Here is an 18769-nt window from a genome sequence, read left to right on the forward strand (position 1 = left end):
TTGTTAGATTATAGGAGTAACTATGGTAGGCCTGAAACATTCTTCCTCGCCTCAGGTTTAACTGTCGGAGTCACTGCCTTCATATCATGGGCCTTCAGTAGCTAAAGCAGCTTAATAATAGCCACAAATACAAGCAGAAGAGCGAATGTAAACCAGAGGAAAAAATGCACTACCCTCCCCTCTGCTCTCAAAAACCCCAAAACCATCCCCCCAAAAATGACACTACACAAAAAGCACTCTATTTCTGGAACGCCCCGTAATACGGAAAACCCAAATGCTCAATGCGACAATTATTTCCTATTTCTCAGACATTTGTCAAAGTATGGGGACCTATTTGCATTTTACCATTTCCATTCTACTGACTTTTATCCATCAAGCAGGTAAATACATATTTTCAATACATCTGTATAGTGATATTGATTACATTTATTAGACATATAAACGTATAATGTGATTACAAGGTTAGTAAGTAACAGGGAGTATCATTTGGGGAGGGGCGAAATGTTGGTTCTGTCCTTATAATATATCCTTTCTCCAGAGGTGTGAACTTGTTCACTTCCCTTCGTGGATTTGAAAGGAAATGCCTGGTGAAAACTCAACTTAGTCAATACCAACACCTTTTTACATTTATCGGGAATAGTGAGGGAGTGCACACTTCAGGAGGAAGGAGAGATTATTGGGACCCACCCAGGGATGACAGAGGGAAGAAGTCATATGATCTAATGAATACTGAAGGTTTAAGTCACTGTTGTGATGTTGTGAATTCTATACCATTCAAGTCACTTATAAAGACTTTCATTATAATTGAAAGTATGTCATTAACTTTGGGTCAAAAGTTTTTTTATGATACTGTAATTTGAAACAGTATGAAGCTAAACATGTATGTTTACAAAGCCTGAAATAATAACACAAACAAACGAGTAATACATTTTTTTTATTATACTCTGAGCAAAATGTGTCAGTTAGTTAGGCTACAGGAAAGCCAGCAACAGGAAGCAGCACCACAACGTCATTTGAAGAATGGAAACTTGAACTAGAAAGACAGTCACAGCCCAGACTGCTATGCATAGCTCAACTCATTACAGACATGTCTGTCAAAGTTAACCAACGGCCACTCTCTGAGCACCCAACTTATAGCTATAGCGGGTCCAGAATGATTGGATCTTTGAGAAAGAGGAGCCAAAAAGACAGTAGAAAATATACAATACAAATACTCAGCTATATTCTATGCTAAAAATATAGGACATTTATATTATTGTATACTGATATTCAGAGAGAGAGATTTTGTTTAACAAGTAATAAAAAAATACCAAAAACATAGGGGTCAAAATTATTGTCACCCCTGTTTTCAATAATCCAGCACCCTCCCCTTGTGAGGATAACGATACTGAGCCTTTTTCTAAAATGTTTTATGAGATTGAAAAACACATTGGGAGGGATCTTTTCCCCCATATCTATAAAAAAAGAGCTCTATGTTCATGTCATCTGACCATAGCATCTCCTGAAGTTTGATAAATGGCTTTGGCACTTGGATTGGAACCGGTGCTATGGTCAGATGACATGAAATTAGAGCTCTTTGGGCCACACACACCAGTGGTGGGTTTGGCGTTGAAAAACAAAAGCACATTCAGAAATGTACCTCATACCTACTGTAAAATACTGTAAGGAGGTGGATCTTTGATGTTATGTGGCTAGTTTTCTTTCACTGGTCAAGTGGCCCTCATTTTAGTAGGCTATTTTGCCGTAATGCTCTGATCACACCATACAACAAGGGATGTACAGCTAACAGCGACCATATCCTTGCAAGCCAGGGCCAAATTGCCTTCTTCAAATGAGCAAAAGAATGTGATGGAATTTTTGAAAATGGAAAAGTATTCTAATTTGTTTGCATCAAATACCCTACTCCTTGAAAGTCGTGATTATGCTGCATTTAGCATAGGCAACATGATTAATGATGATCACTGACAATCAACAGCTGCAGTGTTGCTCTTTTTATTACAAAGAGCAACATTTCATGGAATAGGCTACGCATGTGAACGTTTATAGAGACAAAGGCGGACACATGGAATTATTTAATTTGAATGGATGGTTGAAATGACAGAATGGTGTGCAGATATTTTCTTATCTAAAAAGGTGGGTGAAAGTTTGCTACATTTCTCGAGCGCATAAAATATGTGTGTGTGGTGTGTATGTTCCAAAAGGCAATATGTTCCAAAATTCAAACAAAATACACCAGCGACACCATTTAGGAGGTAAAGGTTGTGAGCACAGTGTTTCTGATCGATTCGGCAATTAACTTCTAATGAATTTGTGTGGCTGCAAGGCCATTTTTAGCCAACAGCATTTTTTGATTGGTTTCCAGAGAAATGCATTAAAAGAGAGCTATGAACTAGGCTACTACCAAGGTCTGATGATGCTTCTGACAATATAGTAAAAGATGTGCTACAATCTGATGTGTTACAGTCTGATGTGTTACAGTCTGATGTGCTACAGTCTGATGTGTTACAGTCTGATGTGTTACAGTCTGATGTGTTACAGTCTGATGTGTTACAGTCTGATGTGCTACAGTCTGATGTGTTACAGTCTGATCTGATGCGCTACAGTCTGATACGTTACAGTCTGATGTGTTACAGTCTGATGTGTTACAGTCTGATGTGTTACAGTCTGATGTGCTACAGTCTGATGTGCTACTGTCTGATGTGCTACAGTCTGATGTGTTACAGTCTGATGTGCTACAGTCTGATGTGCTACAGTCTGATGTGCTACAGTCTGATGTGTTACAGTCTGATGTGCTACAGTCTGATGTGTTACAGTCTGATGTGTTACAGTCTGATGTGTTACAGTCTGATGTGTTACAGTCTGATGTGCTACAGTCTGATGTGCTACAGTCTGATGTGTTACAGTCTGATGTGTTACAGTCTGATGTGCTACAGTCTGATGTGTTACAGTCTGATGTGCTACAGTCTGATGTGTTACAGTCTGATGTGCTACAGTCTGATGTGTTACAGTCTGATGTGTTACAGTCTGATGTGTTACAGTCTGATGTGCTACAGTCTGATATGTTACAGTCTGATGTGCTACAGTCTGATGTGTTACAGTCTGATGTGCTACAGTCTGATGTGCTACAGTCTGATGTGCTACAGTCTGATGTGTTACAGTCTGATGTGCTACAGTCTGATGTGTTACAGTCTGATGTGTTACAGTCTGATGTGCTACAGTCTGATGTGTTACAGTCTGATGTGCTACAGTCTGATGTGTTACAGTCTGATGTGCTACAGTCTGATGTGCTACAGTCTGATGTGTTACAGTCTGATGTTTTAAAGTCTGATGTGTTACAGTCTGATGTGCTACAGTCTGATATGTTACAGTCTGATGTGCTACAGTCTGATGTGCTACAGTCTGATGTGTTACAGTCTGATGTGCTACAGTCTGATGTGTTACAGTCTGATGTGTTACAGTCTGATGTGCTACAGTCTGATGTGCTACAGTCTGATGTGCTACAGTCTGATGTGTTACAGTCTGATGTGTTACAGTCTGATGTGCTACAGTCTGATGTGTTACAGTCTGATGTGTTACAGTCTGATGTGTTACAGTCTGATGTGTTACAGTCTGATGTGCTACAGTCTGATGTGTTACAGTCTGATGTGCTACAGTCTGATGTGTTACAGTCTGATGTGCTACAGTCTGATGTGCTACAGTCTGATGTGTTACAGTCTGATGTGCTACAGTCTGATGTGTTACAGTCTGATGTGCTACAGTCTGATGTGTTACAGTCTGATGTGCTACAGTCTGATGTGTTACAGTCTGATGTGTTACAGTCTGATGTGCTACAGTCTGATGTGCTACAGTCTGATGCATTTTGAAAACTGACGATTACAGTGTAGTGTTTATAAGGAGTTCTCTCGTGTGTATGTTGTTGCGTGTGCAGTAAGCCCACGGGCTGATTTCTTCTTCTTGCTTAGCAGAGTTCTCAGTAAATGTTAAATTGTGAACCTGCAACCCAAATGTATTACATAAAATCTATATGCCATATCTAACAATTGATGGGGCTTCCTGAATAAAGTACGTTCGCTGTGACAGAAGGTTATATATAAAAAATCTCAAATCAAAATATTCCACAAAGTTATATCTAGCGATGCAGTGAGGGGAGGGTCACATGACCTTATGCCTTCGATCTAGCTCTGTACTCTCCCTGAGTCAGAGATGTTTAGGTACTCTCCCTGAGTCAGAGGTTTAGGTACTCTCCCTGAGCCAGAGAGGTTTAGGTACTCTCCCTGAGTCAGAGAGGTTTAGGTACTCTCCCTGAGTCAGAGATGTTTAGGTACTCTCCCTGAGCCAGAGATGTTTAGGTACTCTCCCTGAGTCAGAGAGGTTTAGGTACTCTCCCTGAGTCAGAGATGTTTAGGTACTCTCCCTGAATCAGAGAGGTTTAGGTACTCTCCCTGAGTCAGAGAGATGGGCATTGTGACAGATAGTCCAACACTGAGTCAGAGAAGTTTAGGTACTTTGACACATTTGCCGCTGTTCCCCTTTAAATAGCAACTGAATGTAATAATCAACTTATATGTGGCATTGAAATGAATCAGAAACATTTAGGTGCTCTTTTTGAACAAACCCAATGGTAAATCTTAGCGCTCGTGTTAGGGTTACAGGTTCTAGTGGTAAGGTTCTAGTGTTAGGGTTACAGGTTCTAGTGGTAAGGTTCTAGTGGTAAGGTTCTCGTGTTAGGGTTACATGTTCTAGTAGTAAGGTTATAGTGTTAGGGTTACAGGTTCTAGTGGTAAGGTTCTAGTGTTAGGGTTACAGGTTCTAGTGGTAAGGTTCTAGTGGTAATGTTCTAGTGGTAGGGTTACATGTTCTAGTGATAATGTTCTAGTGGTAGGGTTACAGGTTCTAGTGGTAAGGTTCTAGTGTTAGGGTTACAGGTTCTAGTGGTAGGGTTATAGGTTCTGGGGTGGGACAAATAATTTTGTCTTTTTATGAATTATGTGCGCGGTAGCTGGCGATGATGCGAAAGGGTTAACACGTTGAGGGTTCGTCGAGGCTCGGCCTCTTACTGGCCAAACGGAACAAGCTCCATGGCTAAATAGGTGGTTGTTTCAAATGGAGTATTTACTCTCTCTTATGTATTGCATTATCATCAACTCCAATTAGAATGTTAGTCCGTTACAGCCTAGTTCATTATATATCCTACCCCATATTTGCAAAATATGTTGAAAATGTTTGAAGTGCACATTGTTCTAATTGTATTGCTTCAATATGGAAATACATTGTTAAAAATAGTCCATAGCATTAACACTGATATAGAGGCTAGGCCTATGTCATACGGCCAAAAAATAAAATATCTAGATTTTTTTCAAACTCATGGGTGATTCACGATATACTGTATATCTAAAAATGTTTTTACTTTTTCTCTAAATAAGTTTTGTTGCACAATTAAAGGTCAATACACTGCATTTGAAACAGTCGGGAATAATCTAATGAATTCAGGGCTTGTAAATGTATACCTAGGCTAAATGTAAGCCTTCAACCATAAGACCCACAAATAATTGTAATTATTTTATCAAAATAGTTTAACCTGTTTTTTGCAATTATCAGTGATCTGGCTTTCAAATCTGTCTATGAAAACGCCCTTTTTGTTACAAATGTAACCAGAACCAAGCACAATGCACATCCATTAATAATAATGGCCAACTTCTGTCAACAGGCATTATAGAAAATTAACACAGGTCTCATAAGCAATCTCTCAAGCACAAGGCCACTGCTAGTGACTAGCCACCTAATCTTTATATTTAAAGTCTAGCCAGGGCCAGCTCTAGACTTTTGGGGACCCTAAGGAAGATTTCATTTCCTGCAAGACTCAATCATGGACACTCTTACTGACAGTTGTGGCTGCTTTGTGTGATGTATTGTTGTCTCTACCTTCTTGACCTTTGTGCTGTTGGCTGTGCCCAATAATGTTTGTACCACTACTATATTGTGTTGCTACCATGTTGTTGTTTTCTTAGGTCACTCTTTATGTAGTGTTGTGTTGTCTCTCTTGTTGTGATGTGTGTTTTGTCCTATATTTATATTGTATTTATTTATTTTAATCCCAGGCCCCAGTCCCCGCAGGAGGCCTTTTGGTAGACCGTCATTGTAAATAAGAATTTGTTCTTAACTGACTTGCCTAATTAAATGAAAGTAAAATTTAAATAAATAAAAATACTGCACATTTTGCCTGGTGCGTGGACAAAATGTTGCAGTTTAAAAAAAAGGTTTTCATGCAGTTCTACACATTTTGGAATGGGGCGGAGAGAACATTTTGCAATTTTGTAACACATTTCATGCAATTTTGCCATGGTGCCGAGACATTTTCGCAGTTATAAAGCTAACTTCCTGCAATTCAACCCATATTGTCATAGGGTGGAGATTTTTTTGTTGCAGTTTTTGCCTTTTTATTAGCGTTTGTGGCACAAATCCAATGCAAGTCAATGGTACATATATTAGCATTTTCGCAATTCATATCCAAATCATCCTAAAATATCAAAAAATGTATTGTGAAGTTAGCTGATTTGGACAAGTTAGCATTTGAAAAAGTGGCCAGGTAAAAAAAATCCATGGAAGGCAACCAATAAGTAATTTTGTAATTTGGGTGAACGTTCCCTTTAATAGGAACAGCCTGGCACTCTCACCTATCTCGCTGAACAGTAGCAATAACCCATATTATTGGTAAAATGGTGCACGTTAAGTTTGTTCCACCTGAGCATGTCTGACCGCAAGTCAGAGACGACTATAATGACACACATTTGGTGTGTGATGGGGAAAGTAATCAGATTACGTTACTGAGGTTTGGTAATCCAAAAATTACATTACCGATGACAATTTTGGACAGGTAACTAGTAACTGTAATGGAAAGTAACCTACCCAACCCTGCTTATGGCAAGGCACGTTATCTAATTTCTGACATCAATGCAACAGATTTTGGAAACCACAAAGCTCGGAAGACTATCACTCTATGAACTGTACCAATGCTGAATTGAATGATATTGACAAAACCGAACATATATATATATATATTTTTTTTTTTGTTGCAAACATCCTTTCTGAATTTCAAAAGTGTATAATCTGATTACAATATTTTTGCTGGCAACATAACTGGTTACAGTTAGTAAAACATAATAATCTGATTACATGTAATTCAGTTACTCCCCAACCTTGACCATAAGTGTAACATAATCAAAGGTGGCGATACAAAGGTGCAGTGTCTGAATACAGTGTCAGCATCCCGATTAATGCTTTAAGGTAAAAAAATTCAATAATGTTTGGGTCCCCAGGACCAGGATTAAGTGGCTGGGGTATCGGGTTACGTATCCACAGCCATTGGAGACTGGGAAGTCCTCCTTCATTTGCTGGTTGGACTATCCACCAACATCTTACAGAAATAATGCCCATCTCTGACTAAATCAATGGGAGAAATTATGTTAGAAGTTGATTCAACTCAGTCAGCAAGTTGTAGTTATCTTAACTTGACATTTTTAGTCAACACGTCTGTTATGTTGCTTCAGTTCATTTGACTTCATGGTCGTGAATTTCTAAGGTACGTAAAAACAGTTCTTAGTTGATTCAACTTGATTTCATAAGATAAGTTAAGTCAATTTCAAAAATCAAATCAAATCAAACCAAATGTTATTGGTCACATACACATGGTTAGCAGATGTTAATGCGAGTGTAGCGAAATGCTTGTGCTTCTAGTTCCGAACGTGCAGTAATATCTAACAAGTAATTCGATACAGGACAAACCACAGTTGAGCTCAGCTCAACACTGACTGGCTAATTATTTGATATATTTTTTAATCAAGGGAGGCCAAATGCTTGCTGGCATTAATCAATCAAATGCTACAGCGGCAACATGCCATTCTCTTTGGGTCCAGACAGCATTCCATACATGGGCTACACATACTGAGACAGAGGGGCGCTGTTTCCCTCGCTCTGATAATTTCTCAGGTGAGATTCTATGGAGTGAGATACCTGCCAAAGGGTTGAACGTACGTATCGTTAGGATCGTAAGAAAAGCCATGCGTGAAACATGAAACGTAAACATAAAATTTCATCTGTGAACATACAAACACCATGTTACTATTACGGACTAACATTTTAGGACAAATCTTGTGTTGCAATTCTGATGTAAAATAATACCCTTTGGAGTTTTGACAGTTTTCATCTCCCCAACAAAGCATCCTGTGAGGAGTGCTACACGAACAAGCAAAACACAGTATAAAAAAACGTGGGCATCCCCATGCATGCACCTTATCAACATATGACTCATTCAATATTGCACAATCCCATTCTCTGGGTCTGTCTGCAATCATAACCAGTAGTGTGTATACCAGGAATAATGAAACAGAATAGATGTTTGGTGAATCTATTAATTATGTATGACCACTGGAGAATGCCACTCAAAATCTTGCCAAAGCATATTCTGTAGCAGGGGTTAATGTGAATGTAAAATAATTTGACTTGATTTACATGAATCGTGTCATGAACATATGGACTTTAAAATGAACAAGGAAGAGGTTTTAAAAGTAGGCTAAGTCTGGCATAAGCTTATTCCCACACTTTACAATAACTCTGTTGCAGTGGTCTTAGGTAGTCTCCGTATAGGCTATTCCCTCCATCGCAACACTGCTGCCCAGATGAAGAGCTTGTGATCTCCATGCAGCACCATGCGCCTTCGGAAAGGCACCCCTCAGCCTCAGAAGATGCCCTTCTGGAGGCATGCAGCCAGAGTCATTATACCCTAATGTAGGCCTATTTGCCTTCTAGCCAAATTAAGTGCAAATCATGATGCGTGCAACTCGTCATTCGAACATATTTGAACATTTAATTCATTCTTCATTCAGATCAGTTCAGTCAGTATGTCATCCATTGAGTCATTTGTCTGAGTTTAAATAGGAACTAAATCAAAGAGAATAGAACTGTCTTATCCATTTGTTTGATTGAAATCCATGTGTTCAAATTGTCTACATTATCCAAAGTTCTTCAGCCTATCACTTTAATAATTCAATGTTTAATTTATGGCTATCCAAATAAAAAAAAGGCCTTCAACTTTGCAATGCATTGGTACCACATTCATCTGTACAAACAATAGTATGCATGGGACCACGCAGCCACAATACTGATCATGAAGGAGACCTGTTCTGTCTCCTAGACACGTACTTTGGTGCGAGAAGAACGTACTTTGGTGAACGTACTTTGAATGTACTTTGGTGCGAGAACGTACTTTGGTGAACGTACTTTGGTGCGAGAAGTGCAAATCAATCCCAGAACAACAGCAAAGCACCCTGTGAAGATGCTGGAGGAAAAAAGTACAAAGTATCTATATCCACAGTAAAACGAGTCCTATTTCGACGTAACCTGAAAGGCAACTCAGCAAGGAAGAAGCCACTGCTCCAAAACCGCCACAAAAAAACAGACTACGGTTTGCAACTGCACCTGGGGACAAAGATCGTACTTTTTGGAGAAATGTCCTCTGGTCTGAATAGAACTGTTTGGCCATAATGACCATCGCTATGTTTGGAGGAAAAAGGGTGAGGCTTGCCGAAGAACACCATCCCAACCGTGAATCACGGGGGTGGCAGCATCATGTTTACATTTACATTTAAGTCATTTAGCAGACGCTCTTATCCAGAGCGACTTACAAATTGGAAAGTTCATACATATTCATCCTGGTCCCCCCGTGGGAATTGAACCCACAACCCTGGCGTTGCAAGCGCCATGCTCTACCAACTGAGCCACACGGGACCAGTTGTGGGGTTGTGGGGGTGCTTTGCTGCAGGAGGGACTGGTGCACTTCACAAAATGGATGGCATCATGAGGAAGGGAAAAGTATGTGGATATATTGAAGCAACAGCTCAAGACATCAGTCAGGAAGTTGAAGCTTGGTCGCAAATGGGTCTTCCAAATGGACAATGACCCCAAGCATACTTCCAAAGTTGTGGCAAAATGGCTTAAGTACAACAAAGTCAAGGTATTGGAGTGGCCAGCACAAAGCCCTGACCTCAATCCTATAGAAGAGTTGTGGGCAGAACTGAAAAAGTGTGTGCGAGCAAGGAGGCCTACAAACCTGACTCAGTTACACCAGCTCTGTCAGGAGGAATGGGCCAAAATTCACCCACTTTTTTATGGGAAGCTTGTGGAAGGTTACCCGAAACGTTTGACCCAAGTTAAACAGTTTAAAAGGCAATACTACCAAATACTAATTGAGTGTATGTTAACTTCTGACCCACTGGGAATGTGATGAAAGTAATAAACGCTGAAATAAATCATTCTCTCTACTATTCTTCTGACATTTCACATTCTTAAAATAAAGTGGTGATCCTAACTGACCTAAAACAGGGATTTTTACTACGATTAAATGTCAGGAATAGTGAAAAAAAATGTTTTAATGTATTTGGCTAAGGTGTATGTAAACTTGGTGACTTCAACTGTATGTCTTTATCATTCTCACACAAGTAATTTCCTGAAGGCCCAAGCCTATACCACGCCATCTACTGGTATAACGTTGTTATTGAATGCAGATCTAAAACAAACTCTGGACTTTTTGGGGGGAAATGAAACTGGAAGCTGCAAAGCAACTAATGTCTAGTCTAGTTGCTTGATTGACTACCTAACTTTGACTAGCTACGTTCGGTTCATGTCCTTCGCAGATGCCACATTACTGACAAAAGTTTGTATGTATAAAAAAGATATGTAACCGAGTAAAGGGAGAAGTAAAGTAAGAATTGAATGTGTAAATGTTTATTCATTGTCTTAACAATTCTAATTTAACTTTTTAACAGTATACGTGCAATTTTCACCTGTTCCTCCGCAAACTGTCATTCTCAGATCTCAGAACTTTGATAATATCCCACCCCTGTATAGCCACCACTGCCTTAAAAAGCCACACCTAACACAATATCTGCCAATTAATTTCCAATAATATTGCCCCTGTCTGTCTGTGTGGTGCATGCATTTGTCTATCACTGTAGCCAGTTAATGTGATAACCATCTTGTTGGTTGACAGAAATACTTTCCCCAAAACCTTGTTTGCAAACTTTGAAATTACACACAATTACACAAAAAAAATAATATATATATATGTTTGTTTTCTTCCAACCCCCCCCAAAAAATGGTCTTCTGATGTGATTTAATCATTGACATGGACTCAAAACATCCAATTTCTTTGTTTTTCTATGAACAATTGTAATTTTGAGAGGTAAAAAAAAAAAAACAGAAAACAAAATTTGGGAAAATATAAAACATAATTTGGGAAAATTATCACAGATTTTATAGACTGTAACTGTGTACTGTTTTGGCAGAGTGAAAGTACAAACACTTCCCACGTTCGAACACACACTCAAGAGACACCCACATCAAAGCGTTCCTCCTAAACCCAAATCTCGTTCTCTGTCGCATTTCCTAATAAGAAGAATTGAAAAAGAGGCTAAATCAGGAAGTTCAGCCCCCTTTTAAGGGCAACTGCATCATGAACTTTACCAAGTACCAAGATATCTTAGACAACTTGATTGACTCTGCCAGGAGTCGATCTTCCCAAGCACTAATCAAAATCCACAAAGAAATGGTTAACTGACCACAAAATCTACATTTCGCAATGGCCATCTCAGTCTCCGTACTTGAACCCCATTGAAAACATGTGGTTTGAATTGAAGATGGAAGTCCATAAGCGCAGACGAAGGATATCAAGGATCTGTCATGATTCTGTATTGAGGAATAGTGTAAGATCCCTCCCAACGTGATCTTCTCATAAAACATTTTAGAAAAAGACTGTGTTATTATCCTCGCAAGGGGAGTGTGCTAGAGTATTTAAAACAGGGCTGCCAATAATTTTGACCCCTACGTTTAAAAATAAAAATAAATTAAATTATTAATCTCTTTCTCTGAGCAATTGTGTTTGTATAAAATAATATAAATTCCCCAATATTTGAGCATACATTATAGCTCAGTATTTGCATTATTTGTACTATAGTCTTTTTTTCTCATATTTATCATTGGTGCCAATAACTATGGATCCCAATGTATGTCTTTAGGCAGATTAGGTTTGATTAGGTTATACTTCATGGAGTTATACTTCAAGTTTAATAACATTTTTCATAAACTGAATGGTTTATGAAACCGAATAGTTTAAATTGTGTGTATGGTATCCTTGTTCTTTATTGTAAAGATACTTCTTTATCACTTATGGCAAGGGCTTTGACTATGGCCCTGTACACAATCAAGTTGTTCTGCACAAAAAAAAGTGTGTGGAGTGCTGTGGAGACAGCCAAATGGTTGTGTAAAAAAAGTGTGCAGACAAACTGTCCATTGTATCACCAAAATATTGGTTGCATCACATGAAATGTGTCCAATGTCCGTCTGATGCTGTAAAGACATCTTTAAACCATCTTGCAGATATGGTGTATAGGGAAATGTATATTTTCTACTGCTCTATTCATCATATTGCTTGCTGGACTTTCTTAATATCTTTCACAAACTCTTTATTTTCTGTGTTTATTTCATAGAGTCCAGCTCTGTGTTTGTGCTAAAGGGACAGGACGTTCGTCTGGATGTCCAGGAAAATGTTCAACTGAAAGAGTTTGAGGTTTTTAAGTGGAGCTTCGGAACAGCCAATATTGTAAGATATTCTGACACATTGTCAGTGAAAGTGTCTTCTGAGTACAACAACAGGGTTGAGTTTTATAAGGGAAACTTCTCTCTGCTACTGAAGAACCTACAGGAAGGAGACAGTGGACCTTATACTGCAGTAGTGAGTGGTGAAAAAGAAAATACTATTATTGCACACCAGTTAATTCTCCAAGGTATGTTTGACAGTTTTTCTATTCTTTTCTACAGTGACACAGTTACAGTATCAATCAATAGAGCTAAACATGGTGTACAGGTTAAATGCATATTCATTAGTACTCTAGCTCCTGTACTCAGGTTAATATATTAACAATAATGGGGTTCTACTTGTTTTCAGAGAGAGTTGAGCCTCCAGTCCTGACAGTGGATTCTAACTCCACCATCAATGGCACCTGTATCGTGACAGTGACCTGCAGAGGTCAGAACACCTCTGTCACCTCCAGCTGTAACAGCAGCACCTGCTCTCAGGTGGGAGGAGAGAGTAGAGGGGCTGAGACCTCCACTGTCCCCCTGCTCTCTGTCTATGTGGCAGGGGGTTCCATCATCTGTAACCACAGCAACCAAGTCAGCTGGGCCAGTGAGTCCAAGGAGATAGTGGAACTCTGTCCAATGAAATCTGGTAAGACATGCTAAGAAATTATGTCTCTCGCTCACTCGCTTTCTCACACTCACTCACACACACTCACTCACACCCAACCACCCGCTGTATTTCCAGACCAAGGCGAGAAGGCGAACTACAACTATGCTCTCACAGTCGTGGCACCTGTCTGCGTAGTTGGATTCCTTACCCTGATTGGTTTTGTTCTTTGGCTAACGCAAAACAAACGTAAGCTCACTGCTCCGGATGCATCCTATTACATTAACTTCATTATATGAATTAAACTATTGTAAAAACTGTTGATATCATGATGTGACGATTTCACATTATTTACATAGACATAGAGTGACTCTGAAGATCTTAGTTTTAAATATTTGTTGTATGTTTATGTGGTTGATTTATAGGAGGCAAAGATGATGTTATGAACCCAGTGTCAGACAGGGTAAGATATTTAACATCACTGATACTGTGTCATTCTTGATGACATTTTTAGAAAATGTGGAAAACACATGAATTCCAAATGAACATTGAACTCATCTTAATTTCACTGAGAAATATTACATTTATTGATTTGAGGTCATGTTATATATGTCACCATTCGTACTGGAGCTTTTAATACGTTTTTATTCCCCAGACTTCAGAGAACGGCCAAGCAGGTGGTGAAGAGCAGGTGTCTCCAGGTCCAGGCCCAACATCACCCACCATCTACAGTATGGTGGGACATCCCCAACCCCAGCCTGTGGACCACCCCACCTTGGTGGGAGACCAGCCTACGCATGAGGACCTCCCCATGACCACCATGCCCCCCAAGACCTCCATGCCTGAGAGTATATATGCTATGGTGGGGAAAAAGACTAGCAAACTGTAACGGCTGTCTTTCGGTGAGTGAGTAGACCAAGGCGCAGCGGGTGATGAATACATAATGACTTTATTGAAAGACGAAGACAGACACGAAATACACTTGACTAAATATACAAAATAACAAAACGAACTAGACAGACCTAAACTACGAACTTACATGAAACGAAGAACACATTAACAGGAACGACCGAGACGAGACAGTACCGTGTGGTGCAACAAACACAGACACAGCGACAATCACCCACAAACAAACAGTGAGAACAACCTACCTTAATATGACTCTCAATTAGAGGAAAACGCAAAACACCTGCCTCTAATTAAGAGCCATACCAGGCAACCCAAAACCAACATAGAAACGGAAAACATAGACTGCCCACCCAAAACTCACGCCCTGACCATCACACACATACAAAACAACAGAAAACAGGTCAGGAACGTGACACAAACAATAATCAGGAACATCATCTTTGGTCGGGATTCTATTCAAACCTTTTAAAGGCAATGTTCCCATGTTCGAGTAGACCTAATCAAATAAAATAAGAATGGTCACATGCTTTGAAAACAACAGGTGTAGACTAACAGTGAAATGCTTACTTCCCAACAATGCAGAGATAAAGAAAATAGAGATATAACAGAAAAGTAAAAATCCTATGAATGAATAAATAAATAATAAAACACCATGAGTACAGATAACTATATACCCGGGGTACCAGTCGATGTGCTGGGGTACCAGGTAATTGAGGTAGATATGTACATATAGGTAGGGGTAAAGTGACAGACAATAAAACAGGAGCAGCAGCATGTGTGATGAGTCAAAAAAGGGTCAATGTAGATAGTCGTGGTAGCTATTTAACACTCTTATGGCTTGGGGGTTGAAGCTGTTCAAGGTCCTGTTGGTTCCAGACTTGGTGCATTGGTACCGCTTGCCGTGCGGTAGCAGAGAGAACAGCCTATGACTTTGGTGGCTGTAGTCTTTGACAATTTTTAGGGCCTTCCTGATACTGCCTTGTATAGAGGTTCTGGATGGCAAGGAAATCGGCTTCAGTGACGTACTGGGCACACTACCCTCTGTAGCGCCTTGCTCTCAATTGTTTGACTTTTTGAGGCTCTGAGGGCTCATGCCAAATCTTTTTAGCCTCCTGAGGGGGAAGAGGCGTTGGTTGTCGTGCCCTCTTCACAACTGTGCTGGTGTATTTGGACCATGATAGATCTTTAGTGATGTGGACAACGAGGAACTTGAAGCTCTCAACCCGCTGCACTACAGCCCTGATGTGAATGGGGGCGGGCTCAGCACTCTGTTTCCTGTTGTCCACGATCAACTCTGTCTTGCTCACGTTGAGGGAGAGGTTGTTGTCCTGGCATCACACTGCCAGGTGTCTGATAAGGCAAACTGGGTGGAATATGGAGAAAAGTTTACCAAATTCTTCACAGTACCAACATTTTTTTGCAGAAATCCATTACTAAAGACGGAGTCATCCATGATTCTCCAAATCCTATTTGAAAGAGGAAGCTAAATATTTTTAGCAGATGTTTTCTTTTCAATCTCATCATCACCCTCTGAATGACGATTGTTGTAAGTGTAACCGATGTGAAATGGCTAGCTAGTTAGCGGTGGTGCGCGCTAATAGCGTTTCAATCAGTGACGTCACTCGCTTTGAGACCTTGAAGTAGTGGTTCCCCTTGCTCTGCAAGGGCCGCGGCTTTTGTGGAGCGATGGGTAACGATGCTTCGTGGGTGTCAGTTGTTGATGTGTGCAGAGGGTCCCTGGTTCGCGCCCGGGTCGGGGCGAGGGGACGGACTAAAGTTAAACTGTTACATTGATGCTGTTGACCCGGATCACTGGTTGCTGCGGAAAAGGAGGAGGTCGAAAGGGGGGTGAATGTAACCGATGTGAAATTGCTAGCTAGTTAGCGGTGGTGCGCGCTAATAGAGTTTCAATCGGTGACGTCACTCGCTTTGAGACCTTGCAGAGCAAGGGGAACCACTACTTCAAGGGTAACCGAGCGATGGGTAACGATGCTTCATGGGTGTCAGTTGTTGATGTGTGCAGAGGGTCCCTGGTTCGCACCCGGGGCGAGGGGACGGACTAAAGTTAAACTGTTACATAAGGTATTATTTCCTAATAATAAAAAATAATAAAAATAACAAATGCACAAAAAGATCAGTGCGAAGGTCAAATTTTTTTATCCTTTAGTCTGGAAAAACCCAAGGCTTTTTTGGCATACCGGTAGAGGTATATCATGCATTTTTTGAGATTCTCAAAGCTCCATTATTAGCTTGTTTTAACTACTCCTATAGAAATGAAAGTCGGTCAGGAACTCAGCAGGAAGGCATGATTTAAATATTATTCAAACAAGACCCAGATGACAAATATAACAATCCTGTCTATCTGAAAAAACTAGAGGCCATACTTCAATGTTGTGGTGCAAAAATACTAGCTAAATGCAAGGCACTCCGAATTAAAAAGGTTTAATCAGATATTAGTCATCCTGATCAGACAGGTTTTTTACATGGATGATACATTGGAGATAATCTACGACAACTACTAGAAATAATAGAACAACATGAAACATTTAAGAAGCCAGGCCTGGTATTCATAGCAGATTTGGAAAAGGCCTTGGTCATGACGTGGCCCTCTTTGGGTATAGCGAGTGCCTTCCCCCTCTCTCCCTCTTACACCCAGGTTCTGTTATCTCAGGTGATAAATTCCTGGAGGAGACTCTCTCCCTCATGCAGTATAGAGAGAGAAAGCTTCACAGTAGAACAAAGGAATTTATTCTACATCACAGAACTTGAGAACTGAACAATATCCATGTTTTGGAGAATGTGTAAACGGTCGGTGGAGAAACCAGCTACGACCGGTCCGTTTGGTTTTATGATTGTGACCTCAGGAAAGACAATACAGCCACATTACCCTAACTCTGTTTATACAGGATCCTCCGTTATGAGGCTTGCATCTAATTATTGTATAAAATGAATGAATAAAGATGAACCTATTTGTGAAATTGTGTGATGAGATTTTAAACCGTTAATGTGAGAGAATTGTATTCCCTTTAAAGTATAACTAAGTCATTGGCCCACCCCATGAGCACAGACATTGATCTGGCATCATGGGACAGCCCTTTTCTACTGTTACAAATATAACCCCCACCTGAAGGAATTCCCTTCAGACCATGCGTAACTCGATCACAGAGGGGGCGAAGGTTTTTGAATTCCTAACCAAACCACATGGAGCGTTGGCTACACTGGTGGAAATGATTAAACTCTGAGACTATCGATACCGAAAGAATAAGAGCAAGTCTTCGATACTAATTACTAGTCTGCAGCTAGGAATTATGTACCATTGAATGCGAAGACCGACAACTGCCGAAACAACTATTTTACAAGAACATTTCTGAATGTTACTCTGAAGTACCCATTCTAAACACGAGAGACTTCATGGGAGCAGAGACAATCAGATGAACTTTCCAACAGAAAGACGATTCCAACAGAGATCACGACGACACACTGAGTGTAAATATATATTGATTGCAATTATTCTCGAATGAGTGAGCGTTCATGTGCAAAGGATTAGCATTTCAATCAATATAACTATCAACTGTGTAGTGACTCTTGTAATTCCCACCTTTCTCAGTACACACCCACTTCCTTTTGTCCACCAAGCCGTCCACCAAGCTTGTAACCATTTCTACTGTTTGTTTGTTATGCATTTCTGTAATTATTTAGTTAGTAAATAAATTATAAGGACAATTGATGTATGGATGATTCATAGTGAAGTGTCACGACTTCCGCCGAAGTTGGTCCCTCTCCTTGTTCGGGCAGCGTTCGGCGGTCGACGTCACCGGCTTTCTAGTCGCCACGATCCATGTTTCATTTTCGTTTGGTTTTGTCTTCATTATACACACCTGATTTCTATTACATTAATTATGTTCCTTATTTAACCCTCTGGCTTCCCTCTCTGTTTTGTGCGTTATTGTTTGTCATGTGGGTTCGTGTTCTTGTGCTTTGGATTTTTGTGTTTTCCATGTTGGAATATTATACTTCATTTGAGTAAACTGTCGGACTATACTCATCTGTGTCCTGTGCCTGAGTCCACCTTTCTCCATTCACCAACACCCTCACATGAAGGCTGGGTTCGTGCAGATAACCAACACCTTACAGCGTTTGGAATGAGACTAACGTGAGGTAAAGAATAATTCATTAATTAGAAGACTAATTGATCAGATTAAAATATCTGAAAAGTTACTTTAGGAAAATTATAACTTTTCCTTGGTGCCAGGACTTCCTAGTTAATTACATTTACATGATTAGTTTAATCACGTAATAATAATTACAGAGAATTGATTTGATAAAATAACAGTCTTCAATTTAATGATGCCAAAGACACAACACCTTTGATAAAGTAAGACTGGATTTTAAACATTTCGGTGAGTCTCTTATTCCATGGGTAAAAGAAATGTATAGCAACCCCAGGTGTAAAATAGTAAATAGCGGATACTACTCAGAGTTTTGAAGTGTCAAGAGGAGTTAAACAACAGTGTCCTCTACATTTACATTTAAGTCATTTAGCAGACGCTCTTATCCAGAGCGACTTACAAATTGGAAAGTTCATACATATTCATCCTGGTCCCCCCATGGGAATTGAACCCT

At 39.9% G+C, this 18769-nt stretch overlaps 1 protein-coding gene across 1 annotated transcript; it reads left to right on the forward strand.

Moving 5' to 3' along the window:
• Positions 1 to 312: 312 nt before the first annotated feature.
• Positions 313 to 14126, forward strand: LOC120055409 (natural killer cell receptor 2B4-like). The gene is made up of 6 exons (XM_039003271.1): positions 313 to 380; positions 12540 to 12836; positions 12998 to 13279; positions 13376 to 13486; positions 13663 to 13700; positions 13893 to 14126. Exons 1-6 carry the CDS (start codon positions 323 to 325, stop codon positions 14124 to 14126), a joined length of 1020 nt encoding a protein of 339 aa, XP_038859199.1. The 5' UTR covers positions 313 to 322.
• The last annotated feature ends 4643 nt before the right edge of the window (positions 14127 to 18769 follow it).

This window comes from Salvelinus namaycush, chromosome 11, assembly GCF_016432855.1.
Source record: "Salvelinus namaycush isolate Seneca chromosome 11, SaNama_1.0, whole genome shotgun sequence".
Taxonomy (NCBI): domain Eukaryota; kingdom Metazoa; phylum Chordata; class Actinopteri; order Salmoniformes; family Salmonidae; genus Salvelinus; species Salvelinus namaycush.